Source organism: Vulpes lagopus, chromosome 2 (assembly GCF_018345385.1).
Source record: "Vulpes lagopus strain Blue_001 chromosome 2, ASM1834538v1, whole genome shotgun sequence".
Lineage (NCBI taxonomy): Eukaryota > Metazoa > Chordata > Mammalia > Carnivora > Canidae > Vulpes > Vulpes lagopus.
The window spans coordinates 127279160-127298729 of NC_054825.1; the positions used below are offsets into that span (position 1 = coordinate 127279160).

At 36.5% G+C, this 19570-nt stretch overlaps 1 protein-coding gene across 1 annotated transcript in view; it reads left to right on the forward strand.

The window, feature by feature from the left end:
* Window positions 1-19261, forward strand: part of ZNF782 (zinc finger protein 782) — a 60635-nt gene extending 41374 nt beyond the window's left edge. The window contains exons 4-5 of the mRNA XM_041742743.1: window positions 8711-8806; window positions 15632-19261. Of these exons, the coding sequence (XP_041598677.1) occupies window positions 8711-8806; window positions 15632-17502 (1967 nt within the window). The 3' untranslated portion in view covers window positions 17503-19261. The remainder of the gene's footprint in view (window positions 1-8710; window positions 8807-15631) is intronic.
* The last annotated feature ends 309 nt before the right edge of the window (window positions 19262-19570 follow it).

Below are 19570 nucleotides of genomic sequence, written 5' to 3' on the forward strand. Positions count from 1 at the left end.
AAGAGGGAAACTGAGGAAAAAAGAGACACAATTAAAAGATCATGAGGATAGATTAAGGGAAATAAGTGACAGCCTGAGGTAGAAAAATCTACATTTAATTGCGGTTCCCAAGGGCGCCAAAAGGGACAGAGGGCCAGAATATGTATTTGAACAAATCATAGCTGGAAACTTTCCTAATCTGGGAAGGGAAACAGGCGTTCAGATCCAGGAAATAGAGAGATCTCCCCCTAAAATCAATAAAAACCATTCAATACCTCGACATTTAATAGTGAAACTTGCAAATGCCAAAGATGAAGAGAAGATCCTTAAAGCAGCAAGAGACAAGAAACCCCTGACTTATAAGGGAAGAAATATCAGATTAAGAGCAGACCTCTCCACAGAGACCTGGCAGGCCAGAAAGGGCTGGCAGGATATATTCAGGGTCCTAAATGAGAAAAACATGCAGCCAAGAATACTTTATCTAGCAAGGCTCTTATTCAGAATGGAAGGAGAGATAAAGAACTTCCAAGACAGGCAGCAACTGAAAGAATATGTGACCACGAAACCAGCTCTGCAAGAAATTTTAAGGGGGACTCTTAAAATTCCCCTTTAAGAAGAAGTCCAATGGAACAATCCACAAAACAGGGACTGATAGGTATCATGATGACACTAAATTCATATCTCTCAATAGTAACTCTGAACGTGAATGGGCTTACTGACCCCTATCAAAAGGCGCAGGGTGTCAGACTGGATAAAGAGCAGGACCCATCTATTTGCTGTCTACAAGAGACACTTTTTAGACATAAGGACACCTACAGCCTGAAATTAAAAGGTTGGAGAGCCATTTACCATTCAAATGGTCCTCAAAAGAAAGCAGGGGTAGCCATCCTTATATCAGATAAAATAAAATTTACCCCCAGACTGTAGTGAGAGATGAAGAGGGACACAATATCATACTTAAAGGATCTATCCAACAAGAGGACTTACCAATCCTCAATATATATGCCCCGAATGTGGGAGCTGCCAAATATATCAATCAATTAATAACCAAAGTTAAGACATCCTTAGATAATAATACACTTATACTTGGTGACCTCAATCTAGCGCTTTCTACACTCGATAGGTGTTCTACGCACAACATCTCCGAAGAAACGAGAGCTTTAAATGATACACTGGACCAATTGGATTTCACAGATATCTACAGAACTTTACATCCAACCTCAACTGAATATACATTCTCCTCAAGTGCACGTGGAACTTTCTCCAGAATACACCACATTCTGGGTCACAAATCGGGTCTGAACCGATACCAAAAGATTGGGATCATCCCCTGCATATTCTCAGACCATAATGCCTTGAAATTAGAACTAAATCACAATAAGAAGTTTGGAAGGACTTCAAACACGTGGAGGTTAAGGACCATCCTGCTAAAAGATGAAAGGGTCAACCAGGAAATTAAGGAAGAATTAAAAAGATTCATGGAAACTAATGAGAATGAAGATACAACTGTTCAAAATCTTTGGGATACAGCAAAAGCAGTCCTGAGGGGGAAATACATCTCAGTACAAGCATCCACCCAAAAACTGGAAAGAACTCAAATACAAAAGCTAACCTTACACCTAAATGAACTAGAGAAACAACAGCAAATAGATCGTACACCCAGCAGAAGAAGAGAGTTAATAAGGATTCGAGCAGAACTCAACAAAATCGAGACCAGAAGATCTGTGGAACAGATCAACAAAACCAGGAGTTGGTTCTTTGAAAGAATTAATAATATAGATAAACCGTTAGACAGGCTTATTGAAAAGAAGAGAGAGAAGACTCAATAAAATCATGAATGAGAAAGGAGAGATCACTACGAACACCAAGGAAATAAAAACGATTTTAAAAACATATTATGAACAGCTATACGCCAATAAATTAGGCAATCTGGAAGAAATGGACACATTCCTGGAAAGCCACAAACTACCAAAGCTAGAACAGGAAGAAATAGAAAACCTGAACAGGCCAATAAGCAGGGAGGAAATTGAAGCAGTCATCAAAAACCTCCCAAGACACAAAAGTCCAGGGCCAGATGGCTTCCCAGGGGAATTCTATCAAACGTTTAAAGAAGAAATCATACCTATTCTACTAAAGCTGTTTGGAAAGATAGAAAGAGATGGAGTACTTCCAAATTCGTACTATGAGGCCAGCCTCACCTAAATTCCAAAACCAGACAAAGACCCTATCAAAAAGGAGAATTACAGACCAATATCCCTGATGAATATGGATGCAAAAATTCTCAACAAGATACTAGCCAATAGGATCCAGCAGTACACTCAGATAATTATTTACCATGACCAAGTATCATTTATCCCCGGGACACAAGGCTAGTTCAACACTCATAAAACAATCAATGTGATTCATCTTATCAGCAAGAGAAAAGGCAAGAATCATATGATCCTCTCATTAGATGCAGAGAAAGCATTTGACAAATTACAGCATCCATTCCTGTTCAAAACTCTTCAGAGTGTAGGGATACACTCTTCGACATCTTAAAAGCCATCTACGAACAGCCCACAGCAAATATCATTCTCAGTGGGGAAGCACTGGGAGCCTTTTCCCTAAAAATAGGAATAAGACCGGGACGTCCACTCTCACCACTGCTATTCAACAGAGTACTGGAAGTCCTAGCCTCAGCAATCAGACAACCAAAAGACATTAAAGGCATTCAAATTGGCAAAGAAGAAGTCAAACTCTCCCTCTTCGAAGATAACATGATACTCTACATAGAAAACCCAAAAGACTCCACCCCAAGATTCCTAGAACTCATACAGCAATTTGGTCACGTGGCAGGATACAAAATCAATGCCCAGAAATCAATGGCATTTCTGTACACTAACAATCAGACTGAAGAATGAGAAATTAAGGGAGTCAATCCCATTTACAATTGCACCCAAAAGCATAAGATACCTAGGAATAAACCTGATCAAAGAGGTAAAGGATGTATACCCTAAAATCTATAGAACACTTCTGAAAGAGATTGAGGAAGACACAAAGAGTTGGAAAAATATTCCATGCCCATTGATTGGCAGAATTAATATTTTGAAAATGTCATTGTTACCCAGGGCAATTTACACGTTTAATGCAATCCCTATCAAAATACCATGGACTTTCTTCAGAGAGTTAGAACAAATTATTTTAAGAATGTGTGGATTCAGAAAAGACCCCAAATAGCCATGGGAATTTTAAAAAAAGAAAACCATAGCTGGGGGCATCACAATGCCAGATTTCAGGTTGTACTACAAAGCTGTGGTCATCAAGACAGTGTGGTACTGTCACAAAAAACAGACACATAGATCAATGGAACAGAATAGAGAATCCAGATGTGGACCCTCACCTTTATGGTCAACTAATATTCGATAAAGGAAGAAAGACTATCCACTGGAAGAAAGACAGTCTCTTCAATAAATGGTGCTGGGAAAATTGGACATCCACATGCAGAAGAATGAAACTAGACCACTCTCTTGCACCATACACAAAGATAAACTCAAAATGGATGAAAGATCTAAATTTGAGACAAGATTCCATCAAAATCCTAGAGGAGAACACAGGCAACACCCTTTTTGAACTCGGCCACAGTAACTTCTTGCAAGATACATCCACGAAGGCAAAAGAAACAAAAGCAAAAATGAACTATTGGGACTTCATCAAGATAAGAAGCTTTCGCACAGGAAAGGATACAGTGAATAAAACTAAAAGACAACCTACAGAATGGGAGAAGATATTTGCAAATGATGTATCAGATAAAGGGCTAGTTTCCAAGATCTATAAAGAACTTATGAGACTCAACACCAAAGAAACAAACAATCCTTTCATAAATGGGCAAAAGACATGAACAGAGATCTCATAGAGGAAGACATAGATATGGCCAACAAGCACATGAGAATATTCTCCGCATCACTTGCCATCAGGGAAATACAAATCAAAACCACCATGAGATACCACCTCACACCAGTGAGAATAGGGAAAATTAACAAGGCAGGAAACCACAAATGTTGGAGAGGATGCGGAGAAAAGGGAACCCTCTTACACTGTTGGTGGGAATGTGAACTGGTGCAGCCACTCTGGAAAACTGTGTGGAGGTTCCTCAAAGAGTGAAAAATAGACCTGCCCTACGACCCAGCAATTGCACTGTTGGGGATTTACCCCAAAGATACAGAAGCAATGATATGCCGGGACACCTCCACCCCGATGTTTCTAGCAGCAATGTCCACAACAGCCAAACTGTGGAAGGAGCCTCGGTGTCCATTGAAAGATGAATGGATAAAGAAGATGTGGTTTTTTGTATACAATGGAGTATTACTGAGCCATTAGAAACGACATATACCCACCATTTGCTTCAACGTGGATGGAACTGGAGGGTATTATGCTGAGTGAAGTAAGTCAATCGGAGAAGGACATACATTGTATGTTCTCATTCATTTGGGGAATATAAATAATTGTGAAAGGGAATATAAGCGAAGGGAGAAGAATTGTGTGGGAAATATCAGAAAGGGAGACAGAACATAAAGTTAGGAAACTCTGGGAAACGAACTAGGTGTGATGGACGGGGTGGGGGGTGGGGGTGAATGGGTGACGGGCACTGAGGGGGGCACTTGACGGGATGAGCACTGGGTGTTTTTCTGTATGTTGGTGAATTCAACACCAATAAAAAATAAATTTATTAAAAAAAGAAGTAATGATCAGACCAGTTCCATTTTATAGTAAATGTACCATATATGGCTATTTATAATTTTTGCTATCTATTTTTTCCCATTTTTCTGCTTTGGCTGCTTTCTTTGGGTTAACTGTATGATTTTATTTATTTTTTTAAAAGACTTTATTCATGAGAGACACAGAGAGAGAGAGAGAGAGAGAGAGAGAGAGATTGAGAGGTAGAGACAAAGGCAGAGGGAGAAGCAGGCTCCATGCAGGGAGCCTGATGTGGGACTCCATCCCGGGACTCCAGAATCACACCCTCGGCCAAAGGCAGACACTAAACTGCTGAGCCACCGAGGGATCCCCTTACTGTATGTTCTTAATGCTTTCATTACATTTATATCGGTAATTAACTAGCTTTGCCTTTCCTATGGATATGTGGTTGCTTTAACATTTGCAGTATACATCTTTAAGTTAACACAATCTACCTTCAAATAATTTCTTTTACTACATTTATGAAATTTTTGTAATTGCCCACTTTTTACCCTTCATCTTATGTGCTGTTGTCATATATTTTACATACACATACATATTCGTGATATGTATATATGGTACAAACTTTACAGTATATTGCTGTTGTTAGTTTAAAAGGTAATTTACCATTTTTAAAAAAGTTCTAAAAATGGGGCAGCCCCAATGGCGCAGTGGTTTAGTGCCGCCTCCAGCCGGGGGTGTGATCCTGGAGAACCGGGATTGAATCCCACATTGGGTTCCCTGCATGGAGCCTGCTTCTCCCTCTGCCTGTGTCTTTACCTCTTTCTCTGTGTGTCTCTCATGAATAAAGAAATAAAATCTTAAAAAAATAAAAAATATCTTAAAAAACTAAGAAACAAATAAAAAGTTCTAAAAATAAGTAAAGTGCATTTTATCTTTATCATCATGTTTCCAGATTGTGGTGCTCTGTATTTCTATGTATAAATCTAAATTTCCACCTGATACCATTTTTCTTCTGTCTGAAGTTTTTTTTTTTTTTTAGCTTCTCCTGTAATATTTGTCAATTGGTGATAAATTCAGCTTTTGTTTTTCTGAAAATGTCTTATATTTGCTAAATATAGAATTACAGGTTGACTTCTTTTATTTCTTTAAAATTGTCACTTCATTGTCTTATGGCATATTTAATTGCTGACAAGAAGTAAGCATTCTTTTTTCCTTAATATACACTATACCTTTTTCTGCCTACTTTAAGTTTTCTCTTCATCAATTGAGATTTTGCCATTTACAGTAAGATGGATAGATTGAGAGGGTATAATGTTAAGTGAAATGAGACAATCAGGTAAAAGATAAATACCATATGATTTCACTCATATTGCAATTTAAGAAACAAAACAAATGAACAGGCCAAAAAAGGACAAAGAAAAAGAACAAACAAATATAGAGAAGAAACTAGTGGTTGCCAGAAGGGAGGTAGGTAAGGAGAAGGATGAAATTGATAACAAGGATCAAGAGAACATTTATTTTATTTAGCACTCAACGTATAGAATTGCTGATTTTCCGTTTATCAGTGGTTTTTAGCAGTTTGATCACCGTATATCTTGGTGTGGATTTCTTCATGTTTCTTCTCCTTAATTCATTAAGCTTTTAGGATTTTTTTGTACACTTCATCAAAGTTTGAACACTTGTCCATTATTTCTTCAAATGTTTTTATCTTTTTTTTCTTCTGAAATATTTATTACATATGTGTTAAATTACTTGATATTATCACATGGGTCACAGAATTCTGTTTATTATTATTATTATTACTATTACTGTTATTTACAGTCTTTATTCACTGTGGGTTTCTTTTTCTTTCATGCCTTAAAGTCATCCATTATGTTATTTATCTTTTCTTATATGGTTTCTTAATCCTCTTTAATGTTTTCTTGTTTCTTGTTGGTTGGTTAGTTTTCTCATTTCATATATTCTTCAAACAGGAACTTTTTAAGTAAGTTCCTGTTTGGTTTTATCATGTTAATGTTTTCTTTCTCTTCTTGAACATATGATACATATTTACTGTTTCAAATAGCCTTTATTATTAGCTTTATCATATGCATTTCCTACTCTGTTGCTACTAATTAATTTTCTCTCCAGTAACGGTTGTATATCTCTACTTCTATTCATAACTAGGCATTTTTTTTATAGGTGAAGAGTGTTGTGAATTTTATAGTATTAGCTATTACTTTTGTTTTATTATTAAATCTTTTGAGGCCTTTTCTAGTTAATTAGTTAAGTTACTTGGAATGGATTTGATCATTTTAAGCTTTGTTATATTAGATTAGAGCTCACTTTAAGACTAATTTAGCTCCACTATTAAGCAATAAACATCTTTCTGGTATTCTCCATTGGCCATGAAGTAGATTTTTCTACCCTGGCTAGTGTCAACAGAAACTTCTTACATCTGTGTATGGCTTTGTTGATTTTTTTAAATCTGCTCTTTTTCACTGGTCTTTCCCCATCCTTGAGTATTTTTGTTAATTTACACCAGTTAGTATTTAGGAGACTCTTTTGCAAATATTTAAGACTCAGCACCAGTGATCCTTTTCCTTCTTTAGTATTTCTTCCTTAAGAATTCCAGTTGTCATGGCTTCCTTTAATTCCTTTATGTTATTTCAGGTTACGGAGTCAGGTAGGCTTTTTTGGTTCTTATTGTTTATAGGCTGTAAACTCTTCTTTGTAGTAGTCTGTGTGATAAGGGAAATTTTCAGTTTGTAATGTTTATGGGCCCTGCTCCTGAGCTCTCAGGAAAGGTATGCTTTAACATTTATTAAGGCCAAAATGACTCAGCAAAACTTCAAAACCTGGGCTCTATTTCTGCCCCATGCACACATTGTACATCTGCTTTGAAAAGGAGAGGGGGAACCCCTGGGCGGCTCAGTGGTTTAGCACTGGCCTTCAGCCCACAGCGAGATCCTGGAGTCCTGGGATTGAGTCCCACATCGGGTTCCCTGCGTGGAGCCAGCTTCTCCCTCTGCCTGTGTCTCTGCCTCTTTCCCTCTTTCTTTCTCTCTCTCTTTCTCTCTCTCTCTCTCTGTCTCTCTCTGTGTCTTTCATGAATGGATGAATAAAATCTTAAAAAAAAAAAAAAAGAGCATTCCAAACATAAAAATACGAAAAACAAAACAAAAAACTCTCCCTGGTTCCCATAAGATTAAAGTCACATAGCCTTGAATATAATAAAAACATAAGATGCAATCTGTAACCTTCTGGAATATCCTTCATCTTGAGGATTTCTAACTGTTTATGTAAAGAACCCTGCACTAAATGTTCATTCTCTGGACCACTCTCTCTTGCTTGTAAGGATTGTACACCCCTAGCGTTGTCCTGACTTGGGCTCAAAAAAACCTCTTCCTTTCTCTTTAAAATTTTTTAAAGTTTATGTTCATTTTACATCAACATGCGATGATCAATAGGACTCACCTCATTCATTTTTCTGTTTTCAAGTATCCCTGTTTGCACTGCCTGGTGTCTAAAGTTGAAAACCCATTAGTGGGGATCCCTAGGTGGCGCAGTGGTTTAGCACCTGCCTTTGGCCCAGGGTGCGATCCTGGAGACCCGGGATCGAGTCCCACGTCGGGCTTCCGGTGCATGGAGCCTGCTTCTCCCTCTGCCTGTGTCTCTGCCTCTCTCTCTCTCTCTCACAGTCTGTGTGACTCTCATAAATAAAAAATTAAAAGTTAAAAAAAAACCATTAGTATATCATTTGTGCACTAGATGTGTGACATGGAGAGGTAAATCAATTCCTTTTACTCTACTGGGCCAGTTTAGGAAGTTCTTCTGAAATCTATTTAAAACATAGACATTGACCATTTTAGAATTTAACATTACTTAGGCTTGTGATTTGGGGGTTTAAGAAGATTGATCCTTTATAAACATTACAAAATATTTTTTTTTTGATCGCCTCCCAGAAAAGTTGTAGTGAGCACCCTGAATGTGCCATTTTTGAACCTTCCTTCATTTTCAGAAATAGTAAAACCTATGCAGCAATTTCAAGTGCTAAATTATTTTCCATTTACAGGGTACTGCTTTACAAAACCAGAACTGATCTTCACATTGGAACAAGGAGACGATCCATGGTTACTAAAGAAAGAATTTCTAAGAGAAAGTTCCCCAGGTGAGTTATTGAATACTGGTAGAAGACATCCAAGAAAATTAGATCCAAAGTGATTAGCTAAAAAAAAAAGAACAAAACAGAGCAATCAGCTAGAAATGAGCAGTTTGAATTTTTCAGCACTGTCCTTTTAGAGGCTTTTGCATTTGAAATTATAAAAATAAAAGATCTAATAAAATGTGGAAGGGGCCAGCTTGCATAAGGAGTAGATTGTACGAATGTTAATATTCTCATCTGTAACAATGGGAACCAACTATTCCATTTGAAGCTGAAAAGTTAAATAATAAACTCCATATACTTAACAGTAAAAAGATAAAAACTAAGAAAAGTTAATGAAGCAACTAAAATTAAGAATCAGCAGATCGGAGAAGAGAAAGGAACCATAATTTTATCATTATATAATAATGAGCTACTAGATGCCATCTAAATACATAGATGATTAAAGAATTGTATAATTGGAAAGGATGACTACTAGGGCAAACTGTAGCCCTCCTAATTATTAGAAGTTAAATATGTTTGCCAGAGCAAAGATAATAGACCTGTTACTAGAAAAGTTTCTTACAAAGCTGAATAAAGAGTCCTCCCCAGTAATCTTGTATGTCAACTATACTTCAAATACAAAAATAAAACGAAAAGAGTCCCCAGGACAACCACCACATATCACATTCATTGATTCTTTATTACTCAGCATATAGTCATACTCAGAGCTAAGATTTATAAGGTGAAATGATTGGGACAAAGCAAAATCAGCAAAGAGAAACGGGACAAAGTCCAGAGGAAACCAGGTGTGAACTTCCAAGATCCTGAGCGGTGAATGTGACAACACATACGAAATGTTGTCTACTTGGAAAATTCATTAGAGACTAGGTTTTTGGGAACCATCTCAAAAATCTAAGTTCACATTTGTCAGCCAGAGGCTAATCTTAAAAGCCAACCATCTAAAGGTTAACAGTCTCAGGCCTGCTGTGTTACATGTTTTATACAAAAGCTATGTAAACACACCACATAACATACAATAAGGTAAATACACCTGCCATATCAATTAATAGAAATGAATTCATTCACCTATTAAAATAAAATACCATCAGATTGTATCAGAGATATCCCTACAAAGTAATATACAAAGTATGAAATATAGTCATCAATTGTTAAGCCAAAGGCATAAAACTCAATATTTATTTACCTAGCTAATACTTAAGGTTCAATTCATGTCAAAAACAGATGAGAAAAAGGACATTTTGATAAAGCTAAATAAGTTTTTATTTTTTTTAATAAATTTATTTTTTATTGGTGTTCAATTTGCTAACACACAGAATAACACCCAGTGCTCATCCCGTCAAGTGCCTCCCTCAGTGCCCGTCACCCAGTCACCCCCTACCCACCTCCCTTTTTACCACCCCTAGTTCGTTTCCCAGAGTTAGGAGTCTCTCATGTTCTGTCTCCCTTTCTGGTATTTCCCACTCATTTTTTTCTCCTTTCCCCTTTATTCCCTTTCACTATTTTTTATATTCCCCAAATGAATGAGACCATATAATGTTTGTTCTTCTCAAACTGACTTATTTCACTCAGCATAATACCCCCCAGTTCCGTCCACATCGAAGCAAATGGTGGGTATTTGTCATTTCTAATGGCTGAGTAATATTCCATTGTATACATAAACCACATCTTCTTTATCCATTCATCTTTCGATGGACCCCGAGGCTCCTTCCACAGTTTGGCTATTGTGGACATTGCTGCTAGAAACATCGGGGTGCAGGTGTCCCGGCATATCATTGCTTCTGTATCTTTGGGGTAAATCCCCAGCAGTGCAATTGCTGGGTCGTAGGCAAGATCTATTTTTAACTCTTTGAGGAACCTCCACACAGGTTTCCAGAGTGGCTGCACCAATTCACATTCCCACCAACAATGCAAGAGGGTTCCCCTTTCTCCCCATCCTCTCCAACATTTGTGGTTTCCTGCCTTGTTAATTTTCCCCATTCTCAGTGGTGTGAGGTGGTATCTCATTGTGGTTTTGATTTGTATTTCCCTGATGGCAAGTGATGCAGAACATTTTCTCATGTGCTTGTTGGCCATGTCTATGTCTTCCTCTGTGAGATTTCTGTTCATGTCTTTTGCCCATTTCATGATTGGATTGTTTGTTTCTTTGGTGTTGAGTTTCATATGTTCTTTATAGATCTTGGATACTAGCCTTTTATCTGATAGGTCATTTGCAAATATCTTCTCCCATTCTGTAGGTTGTCTTTTAGTTTTGTTGACTGTATCCTTTGCTGTGCAAAAGTTTCTTATCTTGATGAAGTCCCAGTAGTTCATTTTTGCTTTTGTTTCTTTTGCCTTCGTGGATGTATCTTACAAAAAGTTACTGTGGCCGAGTTCAAAAAGGGTGTTACCTGTGTTCTCCTCTAGGATTTTAATGGAATCTTATCTCACATTTTGATCTTTCATCCATTTTGAGTTTATCTTTGTGTATGGTGCAAGATAGTGGTCTAGTTCCATTCTTCTACATGTGGATGTCCAATTTTCCCAGCACCATTTATTGAAGAGACTGTCTTTTTTCCAGTGGATAGTCTTTGTCGAATATTAGTTGACCATAAAGTTGAGGGTCCACTTCTGGATTCTCTATTCTGTTCCATTGATCTATGTGTCTGTTTTTGTGCCAGAACCACACTGTCTTGATGACCACAGCTTTGTAGTACAACCTGAAATTTGGCATTGTGATGCCCCCAGGTATGGTTTTCTTTTTTAATATTCCCCTGGCTATTTGAGGTCTTTTCTGACTCCAGACAAATCTTAAATAATTTGTTCCAACTCTCTGAAGAAAGTCCATGGTATTTTGATAGAGATAGCATTAAACGTGTAAATTGCCCTGTGTAACATTGACATTTTCACAGTATTAATTCTTAACAATCCATGAGTATGGAATATTTTTCTATCTCTTTGTGTCTTCCTCAAGCTAAAGAAGTTTTTTTTAAAGGTCATATAAAAGTTTTGAATATTAGTACATCAAATAAATTATCAAGATTCATAAAACAAAAACTGGCAGGAATTGTAAGAAGTAGGTATACATTAGGTATAGAAGACCCTAATATGTCCCTCTGATTTCATAACAGACTCTAGTGGACTCTAGAATAATGCTCAGAAAACTACCCCTAGGTCAAATCCTGCCCGCTGCTTTTTTTTAGTAAAGAAACACAGGCATATCCATTTGTTTATGTATTCACACTCCAAGGTAGAGTTGAGTAACATGGGTTTGAACTACACAAACAACATTGGCTTAAACTGCACAGTTTTTCTTCCATGTGGAATTTTTTCAATAAATACAGTAAGTATATTATTGTGAATATTTTTTATATTTATGGTTTTTTCTCTAACTAACTTTATTGTAAGAACACAGTATATGATACATGTAACATAAAATGTGTTCATTGACTTTATGTTATCTATATGGCTTGCAGTCAATGGCAGGCTCTTAATAGTTAAATTTTTGGTGAGTCACAAGTCATAATGCAGATTTTCAACTGTGTGTGGAGGAGTTGGCACCCCTAATCCTCATGTTGTTCAAGGGTCAACTACAGTTGCAACAGAGATGCATGACCCGCAAATCCCAAAACATTATCTGTGGCCTTTTATATAGAAAGTTTACCAGCCTCTGGTCTAGACATTATACATAGCATATGTTATAAAATGAACCTATTAAGTGACTTTCAAAACTCTCTTCTGAAAACAGAAATAAAACCTCTTTTTAAATAACCTTGGGGGGAAAAAAAAATAACCTTGGGGGGGCACCTGGGTGACTCATTTGGTTAAGCATCTCCCCTGCTCCGTGGGGAGCCTACTTCCCCCCTCCCTCTGCCTGCCACCTCCCTGCTTACACTTTCTCTCTCTCTCTCTCTGTCAAATAAATAAATAAATCTTCTAAAAAACAAAAAAATAAATGACCTTGGAATATTGAGAAAATGTATATGTATTTTAGACAAATTCCACAATAACACTGTAAATTGCAAACAATATGAGAAAAGTTAAAATCCCTCTATCTTATAATCAGTGATGAATATATATCTTTCAAGAACCTATTTTATCAAAAGGTAAATCAAAATTATACAGTATCTAGAAGAAAATTTTATTGAAAACGTTTTTTATAAATGACCACCTTTGTACAGTAGATAGAGCAATGAAGAATTTTTTATCTCAAATACAGTTTACCCTTGAACAGCAGAGGTTTTAACTGCACAGATCTACTTATACATGGGTTTTTTCAATAAATACAATAAAGTACTGTAGATGTATTTTCTCTTAATAACATTTTTTCTCTAGTTTACCTTATTGTAGAAATGCAGTATATAATACATGTAAACTATAAACTATGTGTTAATCAACTGTGTATCTTATTGTTAAGGCCTCCGGTCAACCATAGGCTATTAATAGTTAAGGTTTTGAGGAGTCAGAAGATATACACAGATTTTCTCTGTGCATAGGGGTGGTTGGCACTCTTTGACCAGCTGATCTTGAAAACACAGGTCAAGTATACTTTTTTTTAACAAGCAAGAAAGTTGTAAAAGAAAGCTTAAGTAAAGTAAAAGATGTAATAAAAACCATAATGGTATAAATTATAAATCAAAAGGTAGTTCTTGAAATAAAATAAAATACTAACCTCAGCTAAAAAAAGGAAAGAAAACACTATTACTCATTATAAGTTTTGTGATAGATTCCTACTTCTGTAATATAATTTTGGAATACTTTACCCTATACTTTCTCTCTTTTGTAAGCTCTTTAATTTGATGGACATGTCAAAAAACAATGAGATATCTGTGCCAGATAACATACGGTTGTTGAATGAGCTTCTTTACTCACCTGGATTATGATTTCCTCCAAGAGAATGGTCTATTTCATTCTTCCTTACTTTAGTTTGTATCATATAATAAATATTTTTAATAACATTGTGAATTGATTCTGAAGCTAGGTGGAGATAACTATCTCATATTGATTCATTCAGAAGACACTCTTCATAAATGCAATGCCCAAGTCAAATTTCTAGGATTTTTGAATCCTTAGGTGTAGATGAGCAATCGTTCTGGGCCCTTGTTTATGCAGTGCTCTCTAGGTAATTCTGAGGCACACTGCTTTTTATGGACCACTGACTTAACTTACACTACAGAAGGATGCAGAGAATATCACAGTAAGGGTTTCATTTTGGAAACGTGGGCAAAGCTGCATAAAATACATTCCATATCATATAAGGGCTGTTGATTAAAGTACAACCACATAACTTTTGAATACAACCAAGAAAGAGAACATGCTGTCCATTCACCTATGCACTTGCCATCAATTTGAAGATGCATCCTGAGTTTGATTATGGTAATTTACTTTAAAAATCATGAGTCACAAATATGGGTGCTTTCTATATATTTCTTGTTAAAATGAACGATACAGGCAGAATGATACTTCTTTCCTATTTCAAAATAAATGTTGCTTAAATTTGTGAGAAGCTATGAGAAGCCTTTTTCTTGTTAAGTTTTGGGAAGATAGCTTTGCTATATAGTCCTAAGGCTAGAAGAGAGGGTAAATTAGGGAAAGAGTGTGTGTATAAAGTTACTACTGGAAGTGTAATGAGGACTGACATCAAGATTAGAGTAAAAAATACTGTGGACTGGTGGAATGGTAACTAGAATGCATAATGAACATGCAGTTAGTGTTAAACTTTGTTTCCCTGAATCACTTAAATCTTTCATCTCTTGTTGCTTAGTACAGTGTATTCAAGGCTTTCAAATATTTTTAGCATAGGCCTGACATTTTTACTAGGAGTCTGTGTAGTAGCAGGGCAACAACAGTCAAATATGTATAAGACACTTATGGTGAATAAATATAAAAGATACTTGTAGTTTTTAGGACCAGTTTGAAACATGATCCTTAAGATTCTCACAGTCAAGACTAGATAGGTTGGAAAACACAATTGAAGATTAGGCAAGGAAGACTAGTTTGGGGAAAATGAGCAAGTAGAAATGAGAAAAGATGAGGTTTGATGACCAAGAGATATTCACTATTGAACAACCCTGATATAATACCAAGGTACCAGAACCAGGATAGAGCATTGACTCCAGTATAGGTGAAAAATTACTTTTCGCTCCCATCTTTTTTTTTTTTAAACTTCTGATACACTAATGTTTCTGTGAATGATACCACAGAGAAAATCAAAGCATGGCAAATAGAGTTTTTTTTCTTTTACCATGAGGAAGTTGGTGCCATTATAAATTAATTTTAGTGTTTTGTAGACTGGAAAAAAAATGGAGCTCCAAGGGGAATCATGGAGACTAATGATTATGCTACCATTTTAATCTATATTTGAATAAGAATCTAGACTCATATTTTTCCCTAATGCAAATTCTATTTCAAATAAATCCATTGGAAACCTTTAATCTACTTTGAATTAGATTAACCTTTGAAAAGAAAAAAAAAAAAAAAACCTTTGAATTCATCCCATTCACTACTTTTGTTTTTTCTGTTCCCAAGATCCAATTCTCTTGAATATATTCCCAATTACCAATTGTTCCTTTCCTTTATATTTTCTTCTTTAACCAGTTTTGAAAACTATACTTTATGATGCCAAATACATGTGTATATTTACTTCTAGTTTCTTTTCTTTCTACTACAAAAGGTTTGGGTTGTTGTTTTTTTAATAAAAAAGAGAGAATATGTGCTTAGAGTTACTTTATTGTTGGGAAACTGATCCAGAAACCAAAGCATCAAATACATAATAGGGCATATATCTATAAGTCCCATTGCATAATAAATGTGTTAAATATCATAAAGTATTTTTAATTTTCTCATTTTTAGAAGACTCCCAACCTAATCATCTTTCAAAGAAGAGCCTAGAAAGCCAAGGAAAATATTTGTGGCACGTTTTATTCACCAATAAATCATTGCCTACAGAGGAAGAGATTTCAGGAAAACCATGTAATCTGGACATAAACATTTTACGTGCAAGAACAATGCCCTATAAATTTGACACTGCAGGACCTACCTACCTGCATCTCAGCTCGTTGGCTCCACACTGTCAATATTCAAGAAAGAAGGTTCATGAGCTTAATGTATGTGAGAAATGGCTCCTCAGTATTAAGGAGGGCAGAATTAATACCAGAGAGAAATCATTTGTTTATAGTAAAAATGCGAAAGCCTTCAGTTATAAAGAGAAAGTCATTCAACATCAAACAATTCCAACTTTGCAGCAGGCTTCTGAGTACAATGAATGTGGAAACGCTTTCTTTGAAAAGACTGCCCTTATTACATCTGAGAGTACCTACCCCAAAGTGAAATCTTATAAATTCAGTAAATATGGGGGAAAACAATGTGATAAACCAGCTCTTACAATCTCTCATAGAAATAATCCAGAGAAAAATCATTATGAGTTTAATGAATTTGAATGTACTGAAAACAGAAATAATTTCAGTAAGATCACACAAAGAACTGATACAGAAGGGAAATCTGTCAGCCAAAATTCACACATTGGAGAACATCAGAAAAATCATATAGGAGTGGAACGCTTTGAATATGGAAAGAAGTTCAGTCCTAATTTGGCCCTCCCAGTGCATCAGAGAACTCACATGACAGACAAATCCTCTGATTATGACACATGTACAGAGACATTAACTTGCCAGTCAGGTTTCAACATACATCAGAGAACTCACATAACATTGAAACCCTATGAATGTAATGAATGTGGAAAATCCTGTTCTATGAATTCATTCCTGATTCAGCCTCTGGAAAATCACACAGGGGAGAAACCCTATGAATGTCATGCATGTGGGAAAGCTTTCAGTGAGAAGTCACGCTTAAGAAAACATCAGAGAACTCACACAGGAGAGAAACCCTATAAATGTGATGATTGTGAGAAGGCTTTCAGTGCAAAGTCAGGTCTAAGAATACATCAGAGAACTCACACAGGGGAGAAACCCTATGAATGTAATGAATGTGGGAAATCTTTCAACTATAAATCAATCCTTATAGTACATCAGAGAACTCACACAGGGGAGAAACCCTTTGAATGTAATGAATGTGGAAAATCTTTCAGCCACATGTCAGGCCTAAGGAATCATCGGAGAACTCACACAGGGGAAAGACCATACAAATGTGATGAATGTGGGAAGTCTTTCAAACTGAAGTCAGGTCTCAGGAAACATCATAGAACTCACACAGGGGAGAAGCCCTATAAATGCAATCAATGTGGGAAGGCTTTTGGTCAGAAATCACAACTCCGAGGACATCATAGAATTCACACAGGAGAGAAACCCTACAAATGTAATCATTGTGGGGAAGCTTTCAGCCAGAAATCAAACCTCAGAGTGCATCACAGAACTCACACTGGGGAGAAACCCTATAAATGTGATGATTGTGGAAAAACTTTCAGGCAGAAATCAAATCTCAGAGGACATCAGAGAACTCACACAGGGGAGAAACCCTATGAATGTAATGAATGTGGAAAAGCTTTCAGTGAGAAGTCAGTCCTAAGAAAACATCAGAGAACTCACACAGGAGAGAAACCCTATAAATGTAATCACTGTGGAGAAGCTTTTAGCCAGAAGTCAAACCTCAGAGTACATCAGAGAACTCACACAGGGGAGAAACCCTATAAATGTGATAAATGTGGGAAAACTTTCAGCCAGAAATCAAGCCTTAGAGAACATCAGAAAGCCCATACAGGGAGTTAAACATATGAATGTAAAGAATTTGGAAAACCATTGAACCAGAAATCAAATCTCACAATATAAAAGGGAAAGAGAGAGAACCATATGAATAAACAATTGCAAATTTCTCTGCAAGATGCCAGCCTTGCATCAGGGAACTTACACAGGAGAGAAATTCTTGGAATATATTTTATATGGGCTGTATTTCATCCAGAATGCAGTCCTCATTATGGATCACTCAGCAAAGAAGTTAAAAAGATAATTAATGTGAAAAATACTCTGTACTTAATCATCAGAAAACTTACACTGCAGAAAAGTAGTGTAATGTAATAAAAATGTGAAAATTTTGTGTCGGTAATCAAAATCTACTCATCAGAGAAATGATACAATGAAAAAACTGAACATATAATAAGCGTTTTGATAAGCTTTTGCGAAAAGCCAGCTTTCTCAGTTCAACAGAAAATACACGGAGGTTAGAGACCTCACAAACAATTAGGAAATGGAAGTGGGGAACTCTTCTATTATAAATCAGCCCTCAATTGGACTTACACAGAAGTAATTCCTGTATGCCATATAAAGACTATTAATTGTTTACCAAAAAAATTTCCTCTTCTCCGTCATGCTGCACCTAGTCTACATTTTTCAACCAGTGTCATCTAAATGGAGTCCTATTAACAACCTCTGGCTACTAGAATGTGGTGGTCAATGACCTGTCTCACTTAGTACATCCCTCAAATTCTCAATGTTTTCTCCTGTCCCTTAGCAGAATGGAGTGGATATTACTCTCAGTGAAACTCTGGGCTCATGCACTGAAAATCGGAGAGTACAAGACACTAGGAAACAGGGTAAAGAGTGACTGTGGAATGGAATTTTCTCCTCCATATACACAGACTTTTTGCAGCAAGGAAATAAACTTGTTCTCTACTGAGCTTCTGCAGGTTTGAGTATACTTTATACTGACATAATACTCACCGACCTTAACTAATAAAGCCTATGAATATGATTTCTGTGGATATCTGAACTCAACATATATCAGAAACCTGACAACAGGAGAAACCCCTGACAATAGTTTTTATCCACAACTCCTCATCAGTCAGGTAAATATCAATGAAAGAAATTCAACATTTCAACATATGTAGGAAACATTTACCAAAAAATAACATCTCATTAAATATCTGATAATTGAATTATAAATGTATAAAAGTTTTCAACAAGTCATAAAACTTTAATCTTTCTCAGAATGTGTTACAGGGGGAGAATCTATCAATTTGAGAAAGGTAAGTAATAGCATCTACATAGAAACTGTTCTATAAAACTGTTGTTTCATGTGTATTATTAAAACAGTTAATGAAACACAATATTGATAACAGACATTCACTAGAATAAGACACTTTAAAAGAATAAGAAATAAATTGCATAAACTAAACAGCATTGAATGTATGTGAATATTTTCTGAGTTCTTTTTTTAATCTATGTGAGGTTGTATTCATGCATGCCAGGTACTTATATGTGTATTGGAACTAAACATCACTGTAATAGAATTATGTACCCCTTGCTCAGTAACTATAATGACATCAGTTATACTTTCACATGTAGATTAATAACAAGTAAACCTTTATAGGAAGTAACTGAAAAATCAGAATCCCATACTACATTTTATTTCGCCTGATGCCTTCTGGACATGTGCATATAGGAAAGGCCATTGTGGGGCAAGATGGCAGAGGAGTAGGGTCCCCAAGTCCCCTGTCCCCACCAAATTACTTAGATAACCTTCAAATCATCCTGAAATATCTACGAATTCAGCCTGAGATTTAAAGAGAGAACAGCTGGAATGCTACAGTGAGAAGAGTTCATGCTTCTATCAAGGTAGGAAGACGGGAAAAAAGAAAGAAACAAAAGGCCTCCAAGAGGGAGGGGCCCCGCAAGAGCCGGGCTAAGGCCGGGAAGAGTGTACCCAGGACAGGAAAGCCCCATCCCGGAGAAGCAGGAGCTTCACCAATCTTCCTGGGAGAAAAGGCGCTCTCAGGGAGTTAGAGCAGGACCCCAGGAGGGGCGGGGATGCCCTCAGGCCCCCAGGGACACTAACAGCACC